This window comes from Sminthopsis crassicaudata, chromosome 3 (genome assembly GCF_048593235.1).
Source record: "Sminthopsis crassicaudata isolate SCR6 chromosome 3, ASM4859323v1, whole genome shotgun sequence".
Classification (NCBI taxonomy): Eukaryota; Metazoa; Chordata; class Mammalia; order Dasyuromorphia; family Dasyuridae; genus Sminthopsis; species Sminthopsis crassicaudata.
This window is the reverse complement of record NC_133619.1, coordinates 266,610,175-266,633,183: the sequence shown is the minus strand read 5'-3', so window position 1 is coordinate 266,633,183 and position 23,009 is coordinate 266,610,175. Positions and strand designations below refer to the sequence as shown.

Here is a 23,009-nt window from a genome sequence, read left to right as displayed (position 1 = left end):
TACCTCCACAAAACCTGTTTCTCTACCAGAAGTAACATAGGTCCCTTGTCTTTCAACACTACCTAGAATAAACGAGACAGGTTCCCAAATAAGTCACTGGGCAAGGAATTTCTGTGGGGTTGCCCTGTACTGACAGGCTATGCTATCAGGAAGTGGTACCAAATTGATTCTTGGTCCACCAAAGTAAATAGCCAGAGGTAGCTTCAAGAGAAACTGCTCTGCTTAGCCAGGGTTTCCTTCAGTGAGATTGAGATGATGATAGCATAGAAAGTGAATTCCTGGAATGATATGCAGTCCATGGTGAATATTCCCCTCCAAATCAATGAGCATGAGTTTAGTGTTTGTGAAAATATAAGGTAGAGGCCTGGAGAGTGGGATGTAATATTTTCAGTCTTTTAAAATTCCTCCCAGTAGTTTTGTCTTAATACTTCTAACAGCCAAAGGAGTCTTCCCTTTTTTCTTAAAAAAAAAAAAAAAAAAAAAAAAAAAAAGGAAAACACAGTAATGTACAAGTACCTAGTGTTGATGAAATAATCAAAATGAATAGAGAGCTGTTACAAATTGCTGTCATGTGTACTTGTCTGAGTTCCAGGGAAGCAATGACAATCAAATTCAAGAGGCTGAGATGTAAATTTATTGCTCAAAGTTAAGGCATACCTTGAGTATTCATTCTGTAGATTCATCAAAATTTGGGATAGTTGTTTTAAATTCTGAGGTAGTTTAAAGCAGCCACAAAACCAGTAGAATTTTTATTCTTGTATACCTTGAATTTAAAAAAAAAAAAATCTCTTTAAATGTACCTGGACACTTGGTCTGCAGTTTATTGGCTTAAGGTCATGTACTTTGTGAAAGGAATGAGAAAAGGAAGAGCCTATTCTAGTGGATTGTGGGACGGGGTTGTTTTAGAAAAAAACATTCTATCAGAGTTACCTTTCTGTATTGACAGAGGAAATTAATGACACTACAAATGTCTACTCCTGTGCATTTTATTTCACACAAACAAGATTGTAGTTGTGCAAGTGAAATTATGCAAAAATAAACTTTTTCAAAAAATTACTTGCATTTTTCTTTCATTTTTTACACATTAGAGCTATGTAAAAATAAATATCATATTGGAACAAATGTTTTGGTCTAATAAAAAGATTTTTCTTTTTTAACCTAAGAAATGCCATAAATCCATCTATTTATCGCTCAGATAAGGGTACTAAATCATAATTGGTTTCCAGCGATTTCTAGAAATTATTTATGGACTTTCCATGATTGCCATTGAGGAAAATTGGGAAACATTTTCTAATATAGCCCATTTAGCATTTTCAGGATAATCAAGACACTAGATTTTTACATTTATGTTGCTACTACTAGCCCTAATAAACAGTTTATTGCTTTTTATTCATTGGACTAATTTGTTGTGGCATCCTTTTTTGACTGTTCAAGCCAGGACAGAATAGTGGAAAGCTCACTGTAAGTTGGAGTCATGTGGGAGAATCCAAGTTTTAGTACCTGCTCTAATTAATGTCCCTCAGTTTCCAAATATATAAAATGGAGATACAATCTCCTAAGAGTTTGTATAAAGAAAACTGCAAACTTTAAAGGGTATGCAAGAGATGTGTGGTAAGTTTTACCCATGTAGGTTTTATTTGTGACTTGGAAGCAGGAATAAGACCTTTCTAGTCTCCATCCACTTTTCTTTAGGGGGGAAAATTTGATTCCTGATTGGAGGGGAATAAGAGTTGGGGCCACAGTATGACCACTCTATTCTCCTCAGAGAATTATATCTACTCTACCTAAACTTTGTCAATATAAATTATTTTTAGGTTTAAGCTTATATTTAATAAAAAGGGAGTCCCAAATATCTTCCAAGGGGAAATTTTCCAGTTTCTCTAATAGTGAGCTTGGGATAGGGACACGGTTGAGATCCTGGCTCTTCTACACGTTAGCTTCTTTCCAGAGCCTTTCTAACCTAGGCTCCTTGTGTCTCCTCTCAAAGTTAGAATACAGAAGATGAGGACTTTCTTCACCCAAGTTCTTATCAACCCATTCCCTCAAGCCAGCATGGTGCATCGAGTCATCTTCAGTAACAAGAATCTCATATGCAAATCTTAAGCTCTGAGCTATAGGTTTCACATGTATAAAAGGGAATTATTACTGCTGAACCAAAAATAGAAACGGCTACATATCTGCTAGCAATTCATTAAATGGTCACATTTATCATTGCTGCTATTGGGCTTATATCCCAAAGAAATACTGAGGAGGGGAAAGGGACCTGTATGTGCCAAAATGTTTGTGGCAGCCCTTTTTGTAGTGGCTAAAAACTGGAAGATGAATGGATGCCCATCAATTGGAGAATGGCTGGGTAAATTATGGTATATGAAGGAAGATTATGGAATATTATTGCTCAGTAAGAAATGACCAATAGAAAAGCAGCCTGAGTACACAAGTTCTCTCAAGATTATTTTTTAAAGGGCCAAGTAGTGAACATATTGGTTAACTTGTTTCTCCCTTTTTGGAGGTGGGGGTAAGACTATGAAAGGAATAGTTCAGAGAGGAAGGACACTGGAAATAACTTAAGTATTTTAACTAAGGTAGAAACTTTTAGTGACAAGCTTGTTAATTTGAGATGAAACAACACTTCTGAATACCCATCATTTTTACTTTCCATTCTCCCACTGGAATAATGCATTTTTATAAGTAGAATTGGCTTTTCTGCCTACAGAGCTATTGAGTCCAACTGAAGTGTCACTCCTTTGATTAAATGCTTTTCTAGTATTCCTAGTTTTTCAAATTTCTCAAAGCACCCTTTCTGTACATTACTTACACATTCTAAATACATAGCTGGATCTAGGATTGTACTAGTAAAATGCTTAATAAGCATTTCTTTAAAAAAATTTTAAAACCCTCAATTTTACACTTTAAATGTTTAATCTGCATAATTAAAAACAATAAATCCAATCAGTTTATAGACTGCTGAATTCTAAGGTGTAAATGCTAACACTAAATTTTTGTTCAGCAACACCCGTGGACATGGATCATAGCATCCTGTTTTGCTTCCACTTTTTCATGTCTACATTTCAATTTTATATTCTTAGTCATTTCTGATGTCCAGTAATAGTCCATAACCTTTACACATAAAAACATGTTTCAAAAATAGGAACATTTTGCCCAAAGAGGGTTTTGACCTGTCCATCATGTGCTTAACAAGTCTAGCAATGAGACGACCAATGGGTTAAAGAATTTTGTTTGAAAGCTCTAACTATATGTAATGCCACTACCTATGACTTTTTCCACTTAAGCAAAATTTGTTAATCAATTTTACACATGATGCAGTGTATGATAGCATGTAAATGGCAGGTAGTGGTGCTGGATAAGTAATTGAATAACAGACATTGCAAGCAAACAAGTTGGACTCAGAACTGGAGTGGGAGCAGCAGATTGGATTCTTGCTATCTCTTCAAAAGCCTTTTTCCACTGATTGATATATGATTACAAGTCATGGAATGCCATTGAGGCAATTGGGAAGCATGTGTGACAGACTGTAAAAGATTACAAACAATACAAAGTATATCACCAGTGACTTTACATAGTGCAAATTATCTAGGATAAATGTGTGCTTTTGCTGCTTATCACTTCTCATTATATAATCTGATACTGAATCCATGAGATTTGGACATGGCCCTTAATTCATTATTAAACTACATAGGATAACTGACAAAATATACATTTTCCCCAAGTCTTGCCTTATCACCTCTAATTTTGCAAGACAAAGTGCTATGCAAATGCTAGTAAGATGATGAGTTTACTCTATGACAAGCATACCTATAACTAGGTACTGGAGATACAAAACAAAAAACCCGATCTTTTATTTATCTTGTCTGTACAATTACTGGCACATCGTTCCCTCCATTAGACTGTGTGTGTGGGGGGGGTCCTTTAGAGTAAAGATTGTTGGAGTAGCTAGATGGCACAGTAGATATGAGCAACAGCCCTGAAGTCAGGAGGCCCCGAGTTCAAATGTGGTCTCAGACACTTAACACTTCCTAGCTGTGTCACCCTGGGCAAGTCACTTAAACCCAATTGCCTCAGCAAAAAAGCAAGGATTGTTTTTAGCTTTTATTACCAGTATTTAGCACAGTGCCTAGCACAAACAGTAAGTTCTTAAATTTTTTATACATCAATACCTTTATCACAAGTAAAACAACCTCAAAATACTTTTTGGTGTATTTTAAAAACCTAATGAAGAGGCCAGTCTAGACTCACCTAGACTTTTGACAATTTTTACCATAGGCTTGGAAAAAATATTTTCATTTGTAAAAATTATCTTTTCCCAATCTTCAGTTCTTCAGTCTTTGTATTGACTTGCCTCAAATCTTTAGCCCTGCTTTTCAAAAGTGACCTTGCTATTCTTTCAATTTTAAAAAGCCTACGTAGGACTGTTGAGGAATCAATGCCAATTCTTTCAGCTATCATGTCCTTCAGGTCTTTTGCTCCTAGCACAATGATTAGAGTAGATCCAAAGAGACTGGCTTCAAATTTGATTTTGTAGACAAGTCACTTGATTTTCTTCATTTGTAAAATAGGAAGGAAACAAGCATTTATTAAGCACTTCCTGGATGCCAGATGCTTTACAAATACCTCAAATGTTCTCAACAGCCCTGGAAGGTAGATACTATTATTATGTTCATTTTATAGCTGAGGAAACTATAATAAAACAAGTTAAAAGATATTCCCAGAGTCAAAGAGCTAGTCCATGAAGCTGATTTTGAATTTAAGTCCAAGTCTCCATTGTATCACTTACCTCAAAAGATAGCAGACATCGGTGATTTCATCAATGTATTTCCTCCAACAATAAAATCAAAACCCATCTATGCCAGCCTCAATATGCTTTGTATCAATGTCTTCCCATAAATGGTCACCACAGGTTCACCCAAGATGCTAAGGACCTTCCTTGTTTTCTTTGCTATATCAGAACACCCAGAGCAAGGTTTTTTTTTTTTTTTTTGGTGATCAATTAATTTTCTTAAATTATACCTTCTCCTGAATAATTATTTTGTTTGTAGTGTTTTTGCAGCCTCCTTACAACTACCACGTTACCCCGCTACTACCCCATGATTCTTAACAAAACTTAAGTAATACTAATGTTAAAAAAAAAAAAAAGATGATAAACATACTTTCTTCATTGCTTTTGTGGGGAAAGCGGGAATGGACTATTGTATATTGTCATATCTAGTTTTTCTTAAGTGTTTCTCATTAAAAAAAATTGTTAGAATAATTCTGGGTAGAAGAGATAAATACAGAAATGAAAAATTTAAAAACAGATTTGAAGAAACCAGAGAGGAGGTCAGTGAAACAACCTTGTGATTTCCTAAAAGTAATCCAATTTGCTTTCCTCCTATTCAGTTTTGGTCCCAACTTACTATTTGCAATTCCCATTTTTAGTCTATAAACTCATGGTTCTTGCTGTAAGGAGATGAAACAACACATTACACAAAATTTTTGCACAATGAGTGGTGTAATCCCTGGAAAAAATATTACCCATGTTTGTTATAGTTATTTAGATATCTTGGATACTAGATTTAATATATGTCTGTTCAGTATATAAGATAGTTTTATATTATAGGTAGATTACTGGCAAATTTGTGACAAAAAGTTTAAAGAAATTTCATTCACAAATCAGGTAATTTTTTTCTCTCGTTTTTTTCAACCAAAATCACATTGGCTTTCTATCAGAGGATAATTCAAGATGGTTAGTATTTCATACGTCAACTACATCACCACAATAAAAATTTCCAAGAACTTTTATTATTTCCACAATTTTTGTTAGTTTCATTGAGGAACTGTGGAAAGATGTTACTTCAAATAGCTTCCCTCATAATCCTGCTTAGCTTCTGGATCTTGGTTCTTGCAGACATATCAACATATTTCTCTCCTATACGAACAATCATTCCTCCCATGATTGAAGGATCAGTCTGAGAAGAAAATTATATTAAAAACATAGAAAAATGTATGTTATCAGTCTTATCCCACTGAGAAGCATTAAATCAAATATGACACAATATCTTAAAAAAAAAAAAAAAAAAAAAAAAAAAAGTACATTACTACTAGGATAAAACAATTCACCTGGAAAAATACATAAATCTTGTATGGTGATTATTTGTTTAGTATTTAGTTTTTGAATTTTAGTTTTGACAGATAACCAGGTTTTTTACATAAATGGCATAGTTAAGCATAATAGATGTATTTTATTTGATTTTTATTATTTTTTAAATGAATTTTTGCCTACTATTTTTCAATTGGCTTGAGGAAAAAAAATAACAGGTAAAAACTGACCTTAACCTCCATTTTCAGGACTTGGCCTTTATTGAGGAAGCTGTTCAGGACTGCTTTTAATTCTGAAAGAGTTGCGCTATCCAAAGCCTAAGGTAGATGAAACCAAAGAAACATTAAAAAAAGAAAACTCCAACACATCAAAAATGAAAATCAAAATGTTATGATCTTAAAATATCAAGACTCAGAGAACAAAAAACCTTGATGATATAATTTTACATTATCAAAACCTGATGACTCAAATGTTCTACAATGCAGATTGCAATACAATGTGTTGTTAAATACATTAAACACATTAAATACATGCTCACCACTGCATAGGAAACATTAAAGGGCCCAGCCATAACAGTCACAATTCACATGCATGTGAATTTAAAATCCACTTATCTATTGCTACACATGGAAAGGGAATATAATACACTCAATGGACAGAGAGCTAATTAAGGAAAAACTTTTCTGGTAAAGAAATATTACTCAATTAAAAAGTGAAGAATATAATATCAAATGAAGTTCTTATGTCAAAAGCCTTTATTTAAATGGTTTTTTCTTTATCAAAAGGGTTTAGTGGTACAAGAAATGGAGTGATGGAAGAAGTTGTAGTGCTAGAGGGAAATAAAGTCACAGCATTATCAGAATCATAGACTAAGAGCTGGATGGACATCTAGTCTAATACTCTCTTCTTAGAGGTAAGGAAACATTATTGAGAGAGAGGTTAAGTGACTACTGGCTCAAAGTTATACAGCTAATAAGTTGCTGAGGCAAAATTTGAATCCAGGTCTTCTTGAATTGAAGTCTAGAACTCTGACTATTATACTAAATTGTCTCTTAAAAAAGTAAAAATAAAACATTTTTGGTCTATCAATTTTCTATTCCTTATGGAGGTAAAAAAAAAAAAAAAAAAAAAAAAAAAAAAAAAAACCCACAACTGGACTCAATGCAATTCTGTAAGGAAATAAATAAAAACCTTTTCCTTATGACTTTAAACAGCAACACAATCTATATAAATGAATCAATATAGCCTAAACCATGATTTAAAGTCCACTTTACCAGGCTAAAAGGTTTAATGGGTTACCAACCTAAAACATTAAGCCTAAACCATTAGTGTGAATTTTAAACTTTTATTTTTTTGGAGAGGGGGGTTGGTGTAGAGATAGGTGTGTGCCATTTTCTAATAACATAAATATATGCCTTATGCTTAATATGCATTATCTAATGAGACCTTCACAGCAACCCTACAAGTCATATAATACAAGTATAGTCCAATTTTATAGATGACATAACTGAGGCACAGATGAAATTATTTGTTTCTTTCCACAAAACCACAGGGTTGATGTGAAGATCCAGAGATATTGTACATCCATCATGCAAACTTTAAAACACTAAAATAAATAAATGTGAATTTATATCTTCCTGATTTCCAAGTTTCTTCACTTGTTCTGTGGTCATAATTTCTCTTTTCACGAACAGGCTTTGCAAACCATGTCCGCAAATTAAATAAATAAATAAATAAATAAATGATTTGGGGGGGGGGGGGGGAAAAAACTTTACCAAAACATTTAAACCCCACAATATTTATCTTAAAACAGACCATATATCATATAGAACATTTTCATTAATCATCAGTGTTTTTCCTACTAGAATGTTTTGAGGTCAAAAGGAGGGAAGGTTGCAAAAAATTTGTATTATAAGACAGTAAGCTTCAGCAAACAGGATTAAGACCTAGAAAGGAACACATTAATCACCAGAAGTAGTCTGAGGATGAAAAATTTCTCTGTATTGGCCACAAACCATTTAATTTGCTCATTGAATGAACAGAGTTTTAATGTTAAAAGCTAAATAGTCATTACTTACAGATGCAGTAGTAACTACGCACTGTACTTCTCCACGATGCACACTCATCATGGTAGAAAATGCTGAAATGACTCCTTCGGTGTTGTTTAAGCGACCATTTTCAGCAAGTAATTCTGTAAGAGATAAAATAAAAGCATTTCAACATGATTAATTTACACAAACAAGTCACTGGCAAGGTTCATGTTAGCTTCAAGTACAAAATTTTAAAAACTATATAAAATGCCATCAGGTCACCCAACGAAAAAACACTGTACAAAGAACTAAGATCTACTCTATAATCTCTTTTTCCTATTAGCTTCAATATCACTACAGCATCTAAACCATTTATATAGAGAGAATGACATTCACTTTCACAAGTTTTTCAACTCATAGTTAGGATTTTTAATGAACTAGAAACTATTTTCTATACCTAATCTAAATCTAACAAATATGGAAGACAGCTGGCTGTGGTAAGGAATTAGGGAAGTCAAATAGGTTTTCTTTGAACACCAGTGATCTATAAACCATACTCCACAAACCAATGCCCTAGAATATTTTGATCTTCAATTAGAAGGGCTACAAAAATCTTACTTTTTAATATTTAAAGGATTTTTTTTTATTATATATATATATATGTATATATTTTATAATATTATCCCTTGTATTCATTTTTCCAAATTACCTCCCCTCCCTCTATTCCCTCCCCCCGACAACAGGCAATACCATACATTTTACATGTGTTACAATATAGTCTAGGTACAATACATGTGTGCGAATATCATTTTCTTGTTGCACAATAAACATTAGAATCCGAAGGTACATGCAACCTGGGCAGACAGATATTAGTGTTAACAATTTTCATTCCCCTCCCAGTGTTTCTTCTCTGGGTGCAGCTACCCCTGTCCATCATTGATCAACTGGAAGTGAGTTGGATCTTCTTTTAAAGGATTTTTATAACTAATGAAGAAAGTGTTTAACCAAAACAGAAAATGGATGTGCAAGCTTAATTAGTTATTAAACACCTAGTATTTCAAGTGTATTTTTTTATTGACAATTAAAAAAAAAAAAAAACCCAACAACCTATATATATACATATACACACACACACACACACACACACACACACACACACACACATACTTACTCATGAGGTTGGTTGTGATGGGGGAAAACCTCTCTTTTGCAATTATGTCACTTAGAGTTTTTATCTTAATAGAACGCTTTATATGGGGATTCATAATAGAGTCAACCATTTTGGGTTCCTTCAAAAGTTTCTGAAAGTAAAACACAAATTTTGTTAACCACTTAAAGAGCAGAAGGTCTAGCTTACATGCAACTTCTACTTTAATAATTTAATAGTAAGATATATCTCAGAACTCTTAACAAAAATCAAGTCAAATTCTTCTAAACAAAAACTATACTTTGAAATATAACTAAAAAGTGGATGCTTTCTTCTTAGAAATTATCATCAAGACTAATATTAGGATCCCTTCAGATCCTAATGAAGGTGTCCCAAAACTGAAGGAGCAGAGCAATTCCCAGACAGATTAGGTGCATAACATACAGTAGTAAATGATCACAGTAATAACGTGTTTGATAAACCCAAAAATCCAAGCTTTGGGGGAAAGAACTCACTATTTGATAAAATAATTCTGATAAAAAATTTGATAAAAACTGCTAGGAATAGTAGAAAGCAGTTTGGTAGAAACTAGGTGTAGACCAACACTTTACATTGTTTAAGTTTACCAAGAGAAAGTCAAAACATTTAGACATAAAAAGACTGTGGAAGAGGAAAACAGAATACGTATATAGCTAAATGAATATAACACTAATTTTCAGAAGTAGCGAGCACTAACAACAGGAAGGAATCAGAAAGGAAAAGATATAAATAGGTGACACAAACTATGTTTTTAAGAAGCTAGAGATTCTAAGAAGTAGAGATAAAACTGTAATACTTCCTAATCTTATTGCTGATTATAGAAGTTATAAATTTTATCTTAGAACTTTCAGGTCTTTCCATCTGTCTTTGGGCCCAACTCTCTCTTATGTGACTAGAATATGAATTCCAAAAAGCAGTATGTCTCATTTTTCTATTTCCATCCTCATGCTGAGCAAATCATAAATACTTAAAAACACTTTTTCATTCAATAATATCAACTGATAAGGATCTAAGTTTCCATAGTTAGATGAAAGCTTCTGTATTTTGGATATTCATTGTTAGTATTTGCAATTTCCCTCCTGGATTCCTACAGAAATGTTCCATTTTCATTCAACATGAGTACAACTTCCAAGATGCAGATTAACTATTATTAAATAACCTTCGAGGATACCTAGTAATTCAATGAAAATTAATCATGTTTTTACTTTTAGTAAAATTACAAAGATTTTTATGCTTTGTAACATTTTGGACAATGCCTTTTCTTCTTTCTACAAATACCACCTTATCTATCTCCTTCTAACTGTGGGTGCCTCCCAAGGCTCTGACCTGTGTCTTCTTATCTTTTCCCTTTATATTACTTCATTTGGTGATCTCATTAGCTCCAATAAATTATTTTCTATTCAAATGATTTTAAGACCTACATGTTCAGCCCTAACTTCTCTTCTGACCTGTCTCATTAAATACCTTAAATTGGATTCACTATAGGGATACAAATCTAAAATCAAACTATTTCTTAATTTGCCTGTTATTTTTAAAGGCTATCACCAAATTTTCTATTACCTTATCTCCCAATCTAAATGTAATCAATGACCTCTCACTCAATTATCATATACACTTGAAACTTCTCTCATTTGTGCCCTTCTCACTTCTGACACTGCCAGTACTCTAGTGTAGACCCACATCTCCTTAGATTTTTCCAGGTTGGTTTCTGTCTCAAGTACTTCCCTACTCCAGTTCATTTTTCATTTAGCTCTCAATTAGATTAAATAGTAAATCCTCTATTTTTAGTCCTGTCCCTCTCTACCCTTTTTAACCTTAATCCCCTTTATAAATTCTACAATCCTTTTTAACCTTAATCCCCTTTATAAATTCTACAATCTTTCCTTACATTCTCACATAAGATAAAATTCTTTTCTTGACTGTGCATTTTCCTTGGTCATCCCCTAAGCCTAGAATTTTTTTCTGTCTTTATCTCCACCTCTTGGCTCCCATTACCTTTTTCAACTTTCAGCTAAAGCCTCACCTTTTATAAGAAGCCTTTCCCAGTCTTCCTTAATCTTAGTGACTTCCCTAGTGATAATGTCTCCAATTTATTCTGCATATATATTTTCTGTATGCAATTGCTTACATGTGGGTTCCCCTATTAAACTTTGAGCTACTTGAGAGGATTATCCTTTGCCTTTTTATCCAAGCTCTTAGCACAGTGCCAAGCACACAGAAGGAACTTATTAGTTTGATGACTAGTTTATTAACCTTTTTTCACCCTGTGAGATGGTTTCTTTGCCCTATCCTCAACATCATTTTTGTTATCCTTGCACAGAGAATATTTATAGTTAATCCCCGACCCTTTTTTGGATGATGCAATTGGGAGTGACCTGTCCAGGGTCACATAGCTAGTAAGTATTAAGTGCAAGAGACTGAATTTGAACTCCAGTCCTCCTGACTTTAGGGTTGCTGTTCTATCTACTATGCCGTTTGGTTGCCCACTTGTAGTTAATTTAAAATATTAAACTACCTACCTGCTCTTTGACTTCCATATTCACTCTGGGAATGAAATTAAATATTAACAGAAAACAAAATTAAAGCTACAAAAGATAAGTTCTGAAACAAAACAACACAATCAATTGCACAGGCCAAAAATTTTTCAATTATCTACAAATGACAATTAAAACTGGAAAACAACAAAACAACCAAGAAACAGCTTAGATGCAAATTAAAAGCACAGAAAGACCACTTACTGTTACTCTGAGTAACTCCTTTTCTACCACATCCAATTTATTCTGCTTAGATGCAGCAGAAAAAAGAGCAGTGGCATATCGACCTTCCAGACCATAAACTTGAATTGGAGGCTTAAAAAGAAATAAGGAAAGAAAATTATTCAAGATAGCTAATACTAAATTTTTAATATCATACTTTAAAACCTGAAGTTTATATATTCTATTGTGAAAGACTAAGCAGAAGTTAAAGAATTGATCAGCAACTTCACTATTATGAACTTGTGAAAAAAAAAAAAAAATCAATGAACTTTTCTAGTCCCCAGTTTCCTTATATAGATGAGAAAATCCAATTAGAAAAATCTCTTTCATTCTTTTAAAATGCTCTGATTCTATGAAGGGTCTTTTATATTTGCCACTTCTAATAGTAGAGTTATATCCCCAAGGACAAAAATGACAGAAAATAAAGAACCAGCTGTATACAAATATTTCTACAATTTGGCAACAGCAAAAAAGCTGGAAAAAAAATCTGGGTGTCTAAAGAATGAGGAACAATTGAATATATTTTAGTATTATATTTTATATTTTAGTATACAAATATAATACTAATCAGTTGATTTATTTAATGTTTACAACATGCAAAGTTACAAAGGAACCCCAGAGCAGGAATTTAAGACTCCAACTCTGGAGCTTACATTTTAATGGAGAGGATTCATATGCATATAAAGTAAATACTAGGGAGTTTCAGGATGAGTTCCAATAACTGGGGAGATCATGGTAGGCTTTACAAAGGAAGAGGAACTCTCTAATGAAGGAAGCTAGGTATTCTAAAAGGCAGAGATGAGGGAAGTATATATTTCAAGTATAAGGAAGAATCTGTGCAAAATTATTAGAGATGGAATGTCAAAATTTGGGGGGAGCCGTTTGATTGGAAAATAGAATGCGAAGCGTTCTATAAGAAAATTGAAGCCAAAGTCAGCTCTCATATTACACAGAAACAAGTTTAGAAAATATACTTGAAAGCATAAATTTATATTAGTTATAATATAGGCTTATTTTAAATATAATTTTTTAAAGTTATCTTATAATGTTACTTATAATAAGATTTATGACATTATCCTTTAAGTTTCCTTTTTTACCTTTAGGTCCAATGTAACTTATTTTTGGTCATTTATTAATAAGCCTAGTGCTCAAATTAGTTTTTCTTGATAAATCCATGTTTTGATAAATACTGAAAATCAAAAATTTGAAATATGCTATACATCTGTAAATAACTGTCATTATCTAGCAGATTGATTTCCTTCTCCAAGAACATTACAGGGGATGAAATGTGAAATACAGACAAGGTTATAGACATATCCAATCAATGTAACTCAGTGTATCCTACTCCAATCCAAACAATAATTACAAATTCTTGATAAAGGTTATATACCGCCAAGTAATTAAATAAACATACCCTTACGAGTTTTGCAAATGGTCTGCTCACTGAAGTGGTAAAATGGCGTACCTTAAAAACAAAAGAAAATTTTACTTGAAACTTCTATAGATTAAATTGTGAAAAAAATAAAATACTCAATATTTAATAAATGTAATGTCTTTGTGAAGACTATCCTGGTTCCCCAAGTTTCCAGCATTTTCTGTCCCTAAATTTTCTTGTATGTTAATGTGGTCTTCTTCCTATAACATAAGCTACTTAAGGGCAGATACTGTCCCATTTCTGCCTTTGAATCTCCAGGGCCTAAATATAGTAAGCACTTAAAAGCTTGCTAACTTGTGAAGCACCTTGCATTCCCAATACCCAATCTCTTTTCTCCAACATCTGGACTGGGTCAATTTTCTGGGAGGGAGATGACAATGTACATACAGAAAAATAGTAGGAATCATTTGAAGAATTGCATATTTAAAGCAGAAATTTTTAACCTTTTTTCTTTCATGGATTTTTTGGCAGTCTGTTAAAAGCTATGGACATCTTAGAATACATATATATTTTTTACCTATGTTCATAATTTTTAAAAAACCCATTAAATTGCATATGTAATCTTTTTCCAATTCAAGGACCCCTAAAATTGATCCAGGCATTTGGAAAAGCAACTAGGATTACAAATTGGTTGAACTGAGTGGATAATTCAGGAAGTGGTATTCTTAAATATTGGTGGGATAAACCCTTATTCAGTAATCTAAATGAGATGATGAAAATGGAGATTAATATATTTTTGGTAATATTACAGCACAATGGACCTTGATTCTGAGAAAAAAAATAATCAAGCGTGAAAATAAGGTCCTTGCACTACAGGGTCCTTTCTTATTAATATGTTCTCTGACAGATTCTATTTCTGGACCAGCAAACCTAAATTCCTCTTGTAAATGCTATATGAAAGTTAGCTGTGAAATTTGTTACAATTCCACATGTAAAATGTATGGTATTGCCTGTCGTCGGGGGGAGGGAATAAGGGAGGGGGGGTAATTTGGAAAAATGAATACAAGGGATAATATTATAAAATATATATATATATATATATATATATATATATATATATATATATATAATAAAAAAATTTAAAAAAAAAAAAAAAAAAGAAATTTGTTACAATTCAAGAAACATTCAGCTCCCACTGTATGCAGGACAAAGAATGAAAAAGGTTGTAAGGAGGCCATACACAGGAATATAAAAATGATTATAAGACAACGATGCTCGGTTCTATATCAAGAAGGATGGGATTTGTTCTGCCAAAAACTATCAGCAGTTGTATGCACAGACAGAATAGAGAGAGGACAAAGTAATGCATAAGAAATGGGGTCCATTTTGGTCCACGAACGCCCTATGCGCACAAATACTGTAGCAGCCCTTTTTGTGGAATGGCAGAACAAGTTAATATAGGAATGTAATGGAATACTATTGTCCTATAAAAAATAATGGGCAGGCTGATTTCAGAAAAGCTTGAAAAGACCTATATGAACGGAGCAGAATCAGGAGAATATTGTGTGATGATTAACTATGACGCAAAGTAAGCACTTTGCATTTAAGGATTGTTTCATTCTTTCTATTTTTTAACTCCAGTGCTTAGTCTCTCACTAACGGAGAGAAAAAGGTGATCGGCCGTGTCAAACACTTTGGTCAAGGAAGCTGAGGATTGGGGGGGAGGGGGAGCTCATCGAATTAAAATTAAGTCATAGATAGATCACGGATGTAAGAGTCTGTAGGCCCGAGTTCAAATCTGCCTTCTCTGTGTGACCCCTGGGCAAACATTGAACTTTTCTGGGCCCATTTCTCGCTCATCTGAAAAGAGGAGGAGGCTGCTCTCCAAAGTTCTTTCCAATCTATGAGGCTCCAGGACTGGAGGAGAAAAGAAATTACCATTATTAGCAAAACCAGCAACTCCCTCCCACAAATTAGTGCTCTCCTTCATCGGGCCTGCGGTAGTGACACCGCACCGCCCTTTCTCAACTACTATCCGGTGATACGCGGGACGCCTTCAAGGTCACGTCCCACTAGGCCTCTCTAGCGCCCTAAACTCGAGCACCAGGGCTCAGGGAACGGTGGGGACGAGGAAGGAGACGGGAGCGCTCCGCGGCCTCGCGCTCCCCGGGGGCGTACCCTACTCTCCAGCCAAGGAGAAGGTGGGGAAAGCGGGGAGCCAGGCCCACGGGACGGACGAGAATAACTGACACTTCCAACTAGGGATGGGGGGAGTTTCCGGGTAGAGAACTCCACCACAGTCACCTTCGAGGAAAAATTTCCTCTCTTTTCACCTTACCTGTTGAATCATCCCGGTAGCCCCGGGCGCAGCCATCTTCTCCTGTAGCCGTTGTAGGTCAAACCGGGGATCGGAACGGGGAGGAGGAAGTGACTTAGAGACGCATGCGCAGAACTATTTCCCCCGCCTCCGGCCGGCCGCAGAGTGACCTGGGTGACGCAAGAGTAGTATGCTCGTGCTTCTTGGGAATTGTAGTTTCTTCCAAAGAGACGAACTAGGCTCGACGCCCAAGGGCCTGCCGGAATTGAGGATGGGGGCGGGGCGAAGCTGACTCGAGGTTGCACTAAACCTAGAAGCCTCTGAAGGGAGCAGTCGCTCTCTGTTGCCACGTTAGACTGATTTGCTGCAGCTAAATTTTCATTGTCTTGTTAAACATTGAAAATAGTGCAATTTTACATCCTATCAGCAAGAAGAAATTTAATCAATTATATTGAATTATACTGAATTGAATATATTGAATTATATAGGAAATATACATTTGTGCGTCCTATAACGAACGGAAATTAGCATTTAGATACGTTCAAAGAGTTTACATTCTAAAATCTGATGGGGAGGCCATGTTTGTGTATATACACATACAAACCTAAACGGATGGATGGGTTTATATATGTGTGTACACACACACACACAAACACACACACACACACACACACACACACACTCTAACATCTCATTTGATCCTCACAACGACCATCCGACATAGGTGCTATTATTCCCATTCTGCAGCTGAGGAAACTGAGGCAAACAGGAACTTGCCCAGGATCACAAAACCAGGAAGTGTCTGAGGTTGCATTTGAATTCAGCTCTACCCTAACTGCTGCCCCACCAGATTTCTCTGTCACTGAGAAAACAATCCAGTATGTGATTTATCAAAACAGATGTATAATAAAAGGGTCAGTGGATTCTTCTCCAGGGAGTATAGAGTCTGAATACAGAGTGAGATAGACTTGCATGTATTAAAAGCAATAAAATAAGAACAATTAAGTAAAAGAAAACAATCAACCAAGATACAAACACACAAAATACAAAATAAAAAAAAAAATACAAGATACAAAATTAGGCAATTTGACTTCTAACTGGAGGAAAGATTAGGAAGAGTAGGAACTTTTCAAGTTGGGTGGGGGAGAAAGGCGCAATTTCCTGATATCAGAAAAAATGGGGTCCATTCCCCCTCAAATTTCTCCTTTACTCAAAGGAACATGGACACAGTAACCAAGAGGCCAATTTGTGGCCAGTTTTCAGATGAGACAATTGTGTATAATGTGAGAAAACTCTTTACATCAATCTAATTCCTTAGTAAAGATCTCTAAGAAACAGGTAGGTTCCTAGTCACACAAGAGTAGGTTCAAACAATGTTTATTTACAATTTCTACAACTAAGTAAAGTGTTTTTTTTTACAAGACAGAAATTGGACTAGATTCATAACTGATGGGAAAAAAAGAACTGAGAAAGCTCTAGAATAGTCACCAGATGGAATTAGCATGATTTATTCAATTCCCACTTTCATGAGAATAAAGATTTGAACCTGTGCTTTCATTAGTACCTAAATGTAGGTGCGATCCCCTCCTCAGAGATTTGTACTTTTAGAGAGCAGGTGATGGCAATGAGGTGGTCAAATGACTTGCCTAGTGTGTGGCCAAGGCAGAAAGTGAATCAGATTCTTACTGACAAATATGAACCCCAGGCTAAGAATTTATAATATAAGCCACATTCAGAGGAGAATACAGTAGGTGTCTAATAGGTACTTGTGGGATGAATTTCTGAGAACATGGGTGCCTTTTAGATTCCTTGTATCCCCAGTATTAGAATAGTGTTTGACACAAACTAGGCTCTTAAGAAATGTTTATTGACTGAGTAACTGAATCAAGTATACACTGCCACTTCACATTTTTATACCTGTAACAACTGTTTTAGTGAACAAAGACATCACCCCCATGTGGTATCAAAATTTGTTGTTTTAGTGTATATTTGAAAAATACTGTGTCTTGTATTATTTATTGCATTTGGTAAAAATCTGGTTAAGAGATGTACTGATAATTCATAAAACACAGGGACTTATATATTTGAATGTATAGGGATTTAAGGTTGAAAGCCTGACATTGAAGGGGCAGCTAAGTGGCACATGGGTAGAGCACTAGTGCTGAAGTCAGGGGGACTGAGTTCAAATCTAGTCTCCTACACTTAACACTTCCTGGCTGTGAGACCCTGGGCAAGTCACTTAACCCCAACTACCTCACCAAAAAAAAAAAAAAAAAAAAGGAGCAGAGCAAAGTAGAGGCCCTACACTGAATAGGCAAACTTAAGTAGCAGTGGATGAGAAACTCATTTTATTAATCCCTCTATTAGGTCACATATAGGATAGAAACCGGTCTTGGAATCAAGAAAACTCATTTTTATGAGTTCACATTCAAACTCAGGTACTTACTAGCTGTGTGGCCTTGGGCAACTCACGGTTTGCCTCTGTTTCCTCAACTGTAAAATGAGAAGGAAATGGCAAACTACTGTAGTATCTTTGGCAAGAAAAGTCCAAATGGAGTCATGAAAGATGTAGGGGACGTTGGGGAAGTCTGAGAAAAGTATACTTGAAGCAAAGATATTTATAACAAAGTGTTAACTCAGTGTGATTAATGAGAAGATAGTTCTCTAGTTCATATATACTTAGTACTTAGTATGGTGATGTAATGGTTCTACAGTTGGCACATGCTCAGTGTGCTGTAGTGATGTAATTGGCTGAAAGGACTTGAAATAAGCAGACTTGAGAAAGGCTCGAATGAGAGTGTGCTCAAGCTCAGACTCTAGAGAAAGCTAGCCCGGACATTACATTTTGGCATCCAAATGTGGGGCACTAAACGTGGGGCACTGAAAAAAGCATACTGCATTTCGAGGTTCTGGACATAAAGACCTACACTCAGCAGTTTGATTGACACAATCATAAATTCAGTGGAGAAGTCCCTGTGAGTCAGAAATAAGCTAAGTGCAAAAATAGACAAATAGGACACTTTGGTAAGGGCTAAACTAGGTCACTTTCATTTTTATTTTCAGCTGAAATGGGGCAGATACTAAGAAAAAAACCTTCTTCACCCCAAGGAAGTATGTAGCAAGCATAGTTAGGTTAATAAAGAGGCAAAGTTTGTTGGTAACTTGGGAACAGATCACTGGACCCTTAGAAATATTAGAGTGCACGTCTCCTTGGTTCTCTAAGGAAGAAAAACTGGAGCCAGATATGTGAAAACTTAGAAGAGTTATTAGTTATTAAAACTTATTAGAGCAACTAATTAAATATTATGAAGCTAAGGGTCCTGATTCAGTTCCTGAGGAAACATTCTATATATACAACATAATACAGTTGGCTTTAAGGAATCCCACAAATTTTAAAATAAGGAAAAAATTTTAATGTGGACAGCTGGACAAGGAAGTGTGAGGAGAAAGAGCAGGAGGATGATGGTATGCACAAAACAGCTGAAAAGCATGAAGAATTGGGAAAAAAAGAGTTAAGTACAGTGCTGATGAACTTAGGAGTTTGGTGCTTCTCAGCAGGCGTCTTTAGGGCATTTCCCATCTTCTGACCCTCCCCCTCAATTTCACCTTCTTGGGGGGGGAGGGGGGAGGAGTGGGAGAGGTAGTGACATCATAGCTCCACCCATGCAGCAGCTTTGTTCACCCCCTATGACAGGATTACAAAAGGCATTATTTAAAGCTAAATATGAAGGACAGGATACATCTGATTTAAAAATAGAGGCATACCCTATGATTGAAGAGTTTGATTCTTCAGGTCAAGAAAGAAGAAGATACATTTCTTTTAATCTGGAAATTATCAAAGATCTGAAAAAGGTTTGCACTTTTTATGGGTCTACCTCATCTTATGTTAAGATGGTATTAGAGAATTTGGCTTATGAAATTTTAACCCCAAGTGATTGGAAATCTATAGCAAAGACATGTTTGGAACTTGGGCAAAACTTGTTGTGGCTTTCTGAATATAGTGAACTCTGAGGAATACAAGCCCAACAAAATAGGCGACCTGAAGTTAATATACTAGCAGGTTTAGGTCCTTATGCAAACACTCTAGCACAGATTAATTATCCTATAGCAGCATATGAGCAAATTGCTTCTGCTGCTATCAAAGCATAGGGTACCCTCCCAGGAAGACAAGATAGAGGAGAAGCCTTCATGGAAATAGTACAAGGTCCAAATGAACCCTTTGCTGATTTTGTGGGACATCTGAAGACAATTGTACTATGAACTATTGATGAAAATGTAGCAACAGAAATTATGATAAGGCAACTTGCAAGAGAAAATGCTAATGAAGTTTGTAGAAGAATCATACTAGGACTACATAAGGGTGCTCCTTTAAAAGAGACCATAAGATGCTGTGACATAGTGGGCACAAATACCTTTTATACCCAGGCTATGATGCAGACTTTTCAAAATCTGAACATGGGAAGACAGGGTCTCTTTTGGCAAGGGACTTCCAGAGAGACTTGTCAATGCTTTCAATGTGGTAAACTAGGGCATCTGAAAGCTCAATGTTGGCAGAGAAGACAGGGTGAGAGAACAAGATCCAAAATCCCAATTCCAAAATGCCACAGAGGCTTCCATTGGGCATCAGAATGTACATTGATTCAGGGAAATGGGAAGTGGGCCCAACTCCAGGATCCCAGGCCAAAAACACTTGGAGCATGATGGCAGTCCATGTTACATGCAGAATCTTTTGGGGAATTTCCCAAATTTGGGGAATGTGTAGATAATATCCCAGTCACTAATACAGGCAGACAAAGTGTGACTTATCAACCGGGAGAAGTAGTAGCATCAGGTTTACTGATACAGACTCCTAATAAGCAATCTGGTGTTAGTTTTCCAGATTATGACACCAAGCAACAAAATCCAGGCATATTCCAGCAGCAGTTACAGATGACCATCCTATCTTCACTATTTATATAAATGGCATATCATTAGAAGGATTGATAGATACAGGTACAGATCATACAGTCATTAGAGGTATCAACTGGCCCGGTCACTGGCCAAAGATCAAGACAGACATGTAACTGTCATAGGAGGATCAATAGCACTTGAAGTTAGTGCTACGCCTTTGATATGAACCTCTGAAGGTGAAACATGAATTTTTACTCCTTTTATAGTTGAAAAGATCCTCATCAATCTGTGGGGAAGAGACACAGGTTTACAACTGGGTACTTCAGTTTTTTTAGGCAGGGCTGCTGTTGAAGGCTTGCCTGCACTCTCACCTGTTCCCATTCAATGAAAAACTGATACACCACTGTGGGTAGGACAGTGGCCCTTAGCAAGTGATAAAATTCAGGCCTTCTTAGATATAGTACAGGAGAAACTTGACCAAGGACACTTACAACCTTCTCTAAGTCCTTGGAATTCCCCTGAATTTGTTGTAAAAAAAGAAATATGGAAAATGGAGGATGCTGATTGATCTAAGAATGGCTTCTTTGGGCTATAGACATTAAGAATTTTTTCTATTCTATCCCTCTGGATAAGGAGAATATAAAAAGATCTGCCTTTTCAGTAATCAGCGTTAATTTAGCTGAGCCTTATAAAAGATATGAATGCATAGTTTTGCCACAGGGAATGAAAAATAACCCACATATATCAAATGTATGTTGCTGCTGCTCTTACTCCTGTAACAAAATCATTTCCAAAAGTTATGTTATTACATTACATGGATGACATCTTGGGGTGTGTACCTGAGGAGCAAATGTTAGAAGCATGTCTATAAAAGACCATAGAAACACTAAGGAACTACAAATTGCATATAGTTCCAGAAAAAATTCAAAGGCACACTCCTTTTCAATATTTAGGATATATATCCCAAGGTGCTATAAGCACAAAAACTTCCTTTAAGAACAGAGAAGTTGAACACCATAAATGACTTTCAGAAATTGATAGTAGATATCCAATGCATGCGCCCAGTGTTAGGCTTAACTACCTATCAATTACAACCATTATGTGACATTGTAAAGGGAGACAATGCTTTAAACTCACCACACTAGTTTACAAAAGAAGCTCAAGAGGCTTTGAGAGAAGTTGTACTGGCTTTATCCAATGTGGTTGAAAGAGTTACTCAGAAACCCTTGGAAATATCAGTTTTTGCTACAAAAGAGGCACCTACAGCAGTTCTTCATTAAGGAGACAGTGTGATAGAGCAGGTGAACCTCCCAGCACAACCAGACCAAAGCTTAACTCCTTACCCATTGCTTGTGGCTAGAATTTTATTAAAGGCCATTAAGTAAGTAGTACAATTATCTGAGATAAAACCTGACAAGATATACACCTTTTATACCAAAGCACAAATCAATGTATGCTGTGAAACCATCCCAGAGTGGCAAATTTTATTGGCCACAGCTCCAAATTTTACACATGGGTCTCTGTTAAAGATAATCCGGCTATTATATAATTGGCAATGGATTTTTGAAGAAAATGTTTCTAAGGTTACTCTTAAAGGATCAACGATCTTTACATTTGTGCTGTATTTATATTTTGCATGTCCACTCTTATAGTGAACTTCCAGGTCCTATTTTTTTGGAAATTCAAAGACAGATAGCCTTCTAACCATGTTAGCCAATACTCCTTTATTTCAGGCAGCTCAAGAATCTCATTCTAAATATCATCAGGATACTTGAGCTTTACATTTTGCAATATGGGATACAAAAGAGGAAGCTAGGAGCATAGTAAAAGCCTGTACAGCTTGCCTTCCTTTCCATGCTTCTACACTCCCTCCAGGGAAGAAGCCTCATGGTTTGAGACCCAGTGAAATTTGGCAAATGGATGTGACCTATTATAAATCCTTTGGTCGTCTGTCTTTTATCCATGCTGTAGTGGACACCTTTTCAGGATTTACTTTTGCAATACCAGCATCAAAAGAGACAGCCTGAGTGGTCACTGAATTCCTTATACAAGCTTTTGCAATCATGGCTGTGCCACAAGCAATAAAAACAGATAATGAACCTGCGTGTATTTTTAAACATTTTGCACACTTTTGTGCACACTATAAGATTTTACACACCACTGGCATATCTTTTAATCCTCAAACACAGGCAACAGTAGAGAGGAAAAACAGAGACTTCAAGATCCTCCAAAAACAAAAGAAAAGGGGAGCCACAAGTAACTCTAGAGAATTTCTAAATTTAGCTCTTTATACTATTAATTTTTTTATTTTTGATAAAGATGCACTGGCTTCACAAAATCAGCAAAGGGTTCATCCAGCCC

General features: G+C 35.5%; 1 protein-coding gene across 1 annotated transcript; it reads right to left on the bottom strand.

Moving 5' to 3' along the window:
- Positions 1 to 5,776: 5,776 nt before the first annotated feature.
- On the bottom strand, positions 5,777 to 15,922 carry ATP5PO (ATP synthase peripheral stalk subunit OSCP). Its single transcript, XM_074300726.1, has 7 exons — positions 15,780 to 15,922; positions 13,481 to 13,531; positions 12,049 to 12,159; positions 9,296 to 9,425; positions 8,173 to 8,285; positions 6,325 to 6,411; positions 5,777 to 5,963 (listed from the first exon to the last, which is right to left on the bottom strand). The coding sequence occupies exons 1-7, from the start codon at positions 15,813 to 15,815 to the stop codon at positions 5,850 to 5,852; spliced, it is 642 nt and encodes a 213-aa protein (XP_074156827.1). The 5' UTR covers positions 15,816 to 15,922; the 3' UTR covers positions 5,777 to 5,849.
- Positions 15,923 to 23,009: the final 7,087 nt, after the last annotated feature.

What these genes read in the sequence shown, in the direction of transcription:
- ATP5PO (XM_074300726.1), bottom strand. Translation starts at nt 15,815, where the DNA reads ATGGCTGCGCCCGGGGCTACCGGGATGATTCAACAG. An exon ending in CTACCGGGATGATTCAACAG is followed by an intron (nt 13,532 to 15,779) that starts GTAAGGTGAAAA and finishes TTTGTTTTTAAG; the next exon opens with GTACGCCATTTTACCACTTC. An exon ending in GCGTAGTTACTACTGCATCT is followed by an intron (nt 6,412 to 8,172) that starts GTAAGTAATGAC and finishes CATCTACCTTAG; the next exon opens with GCTTTGGATAGCGCAACTCT.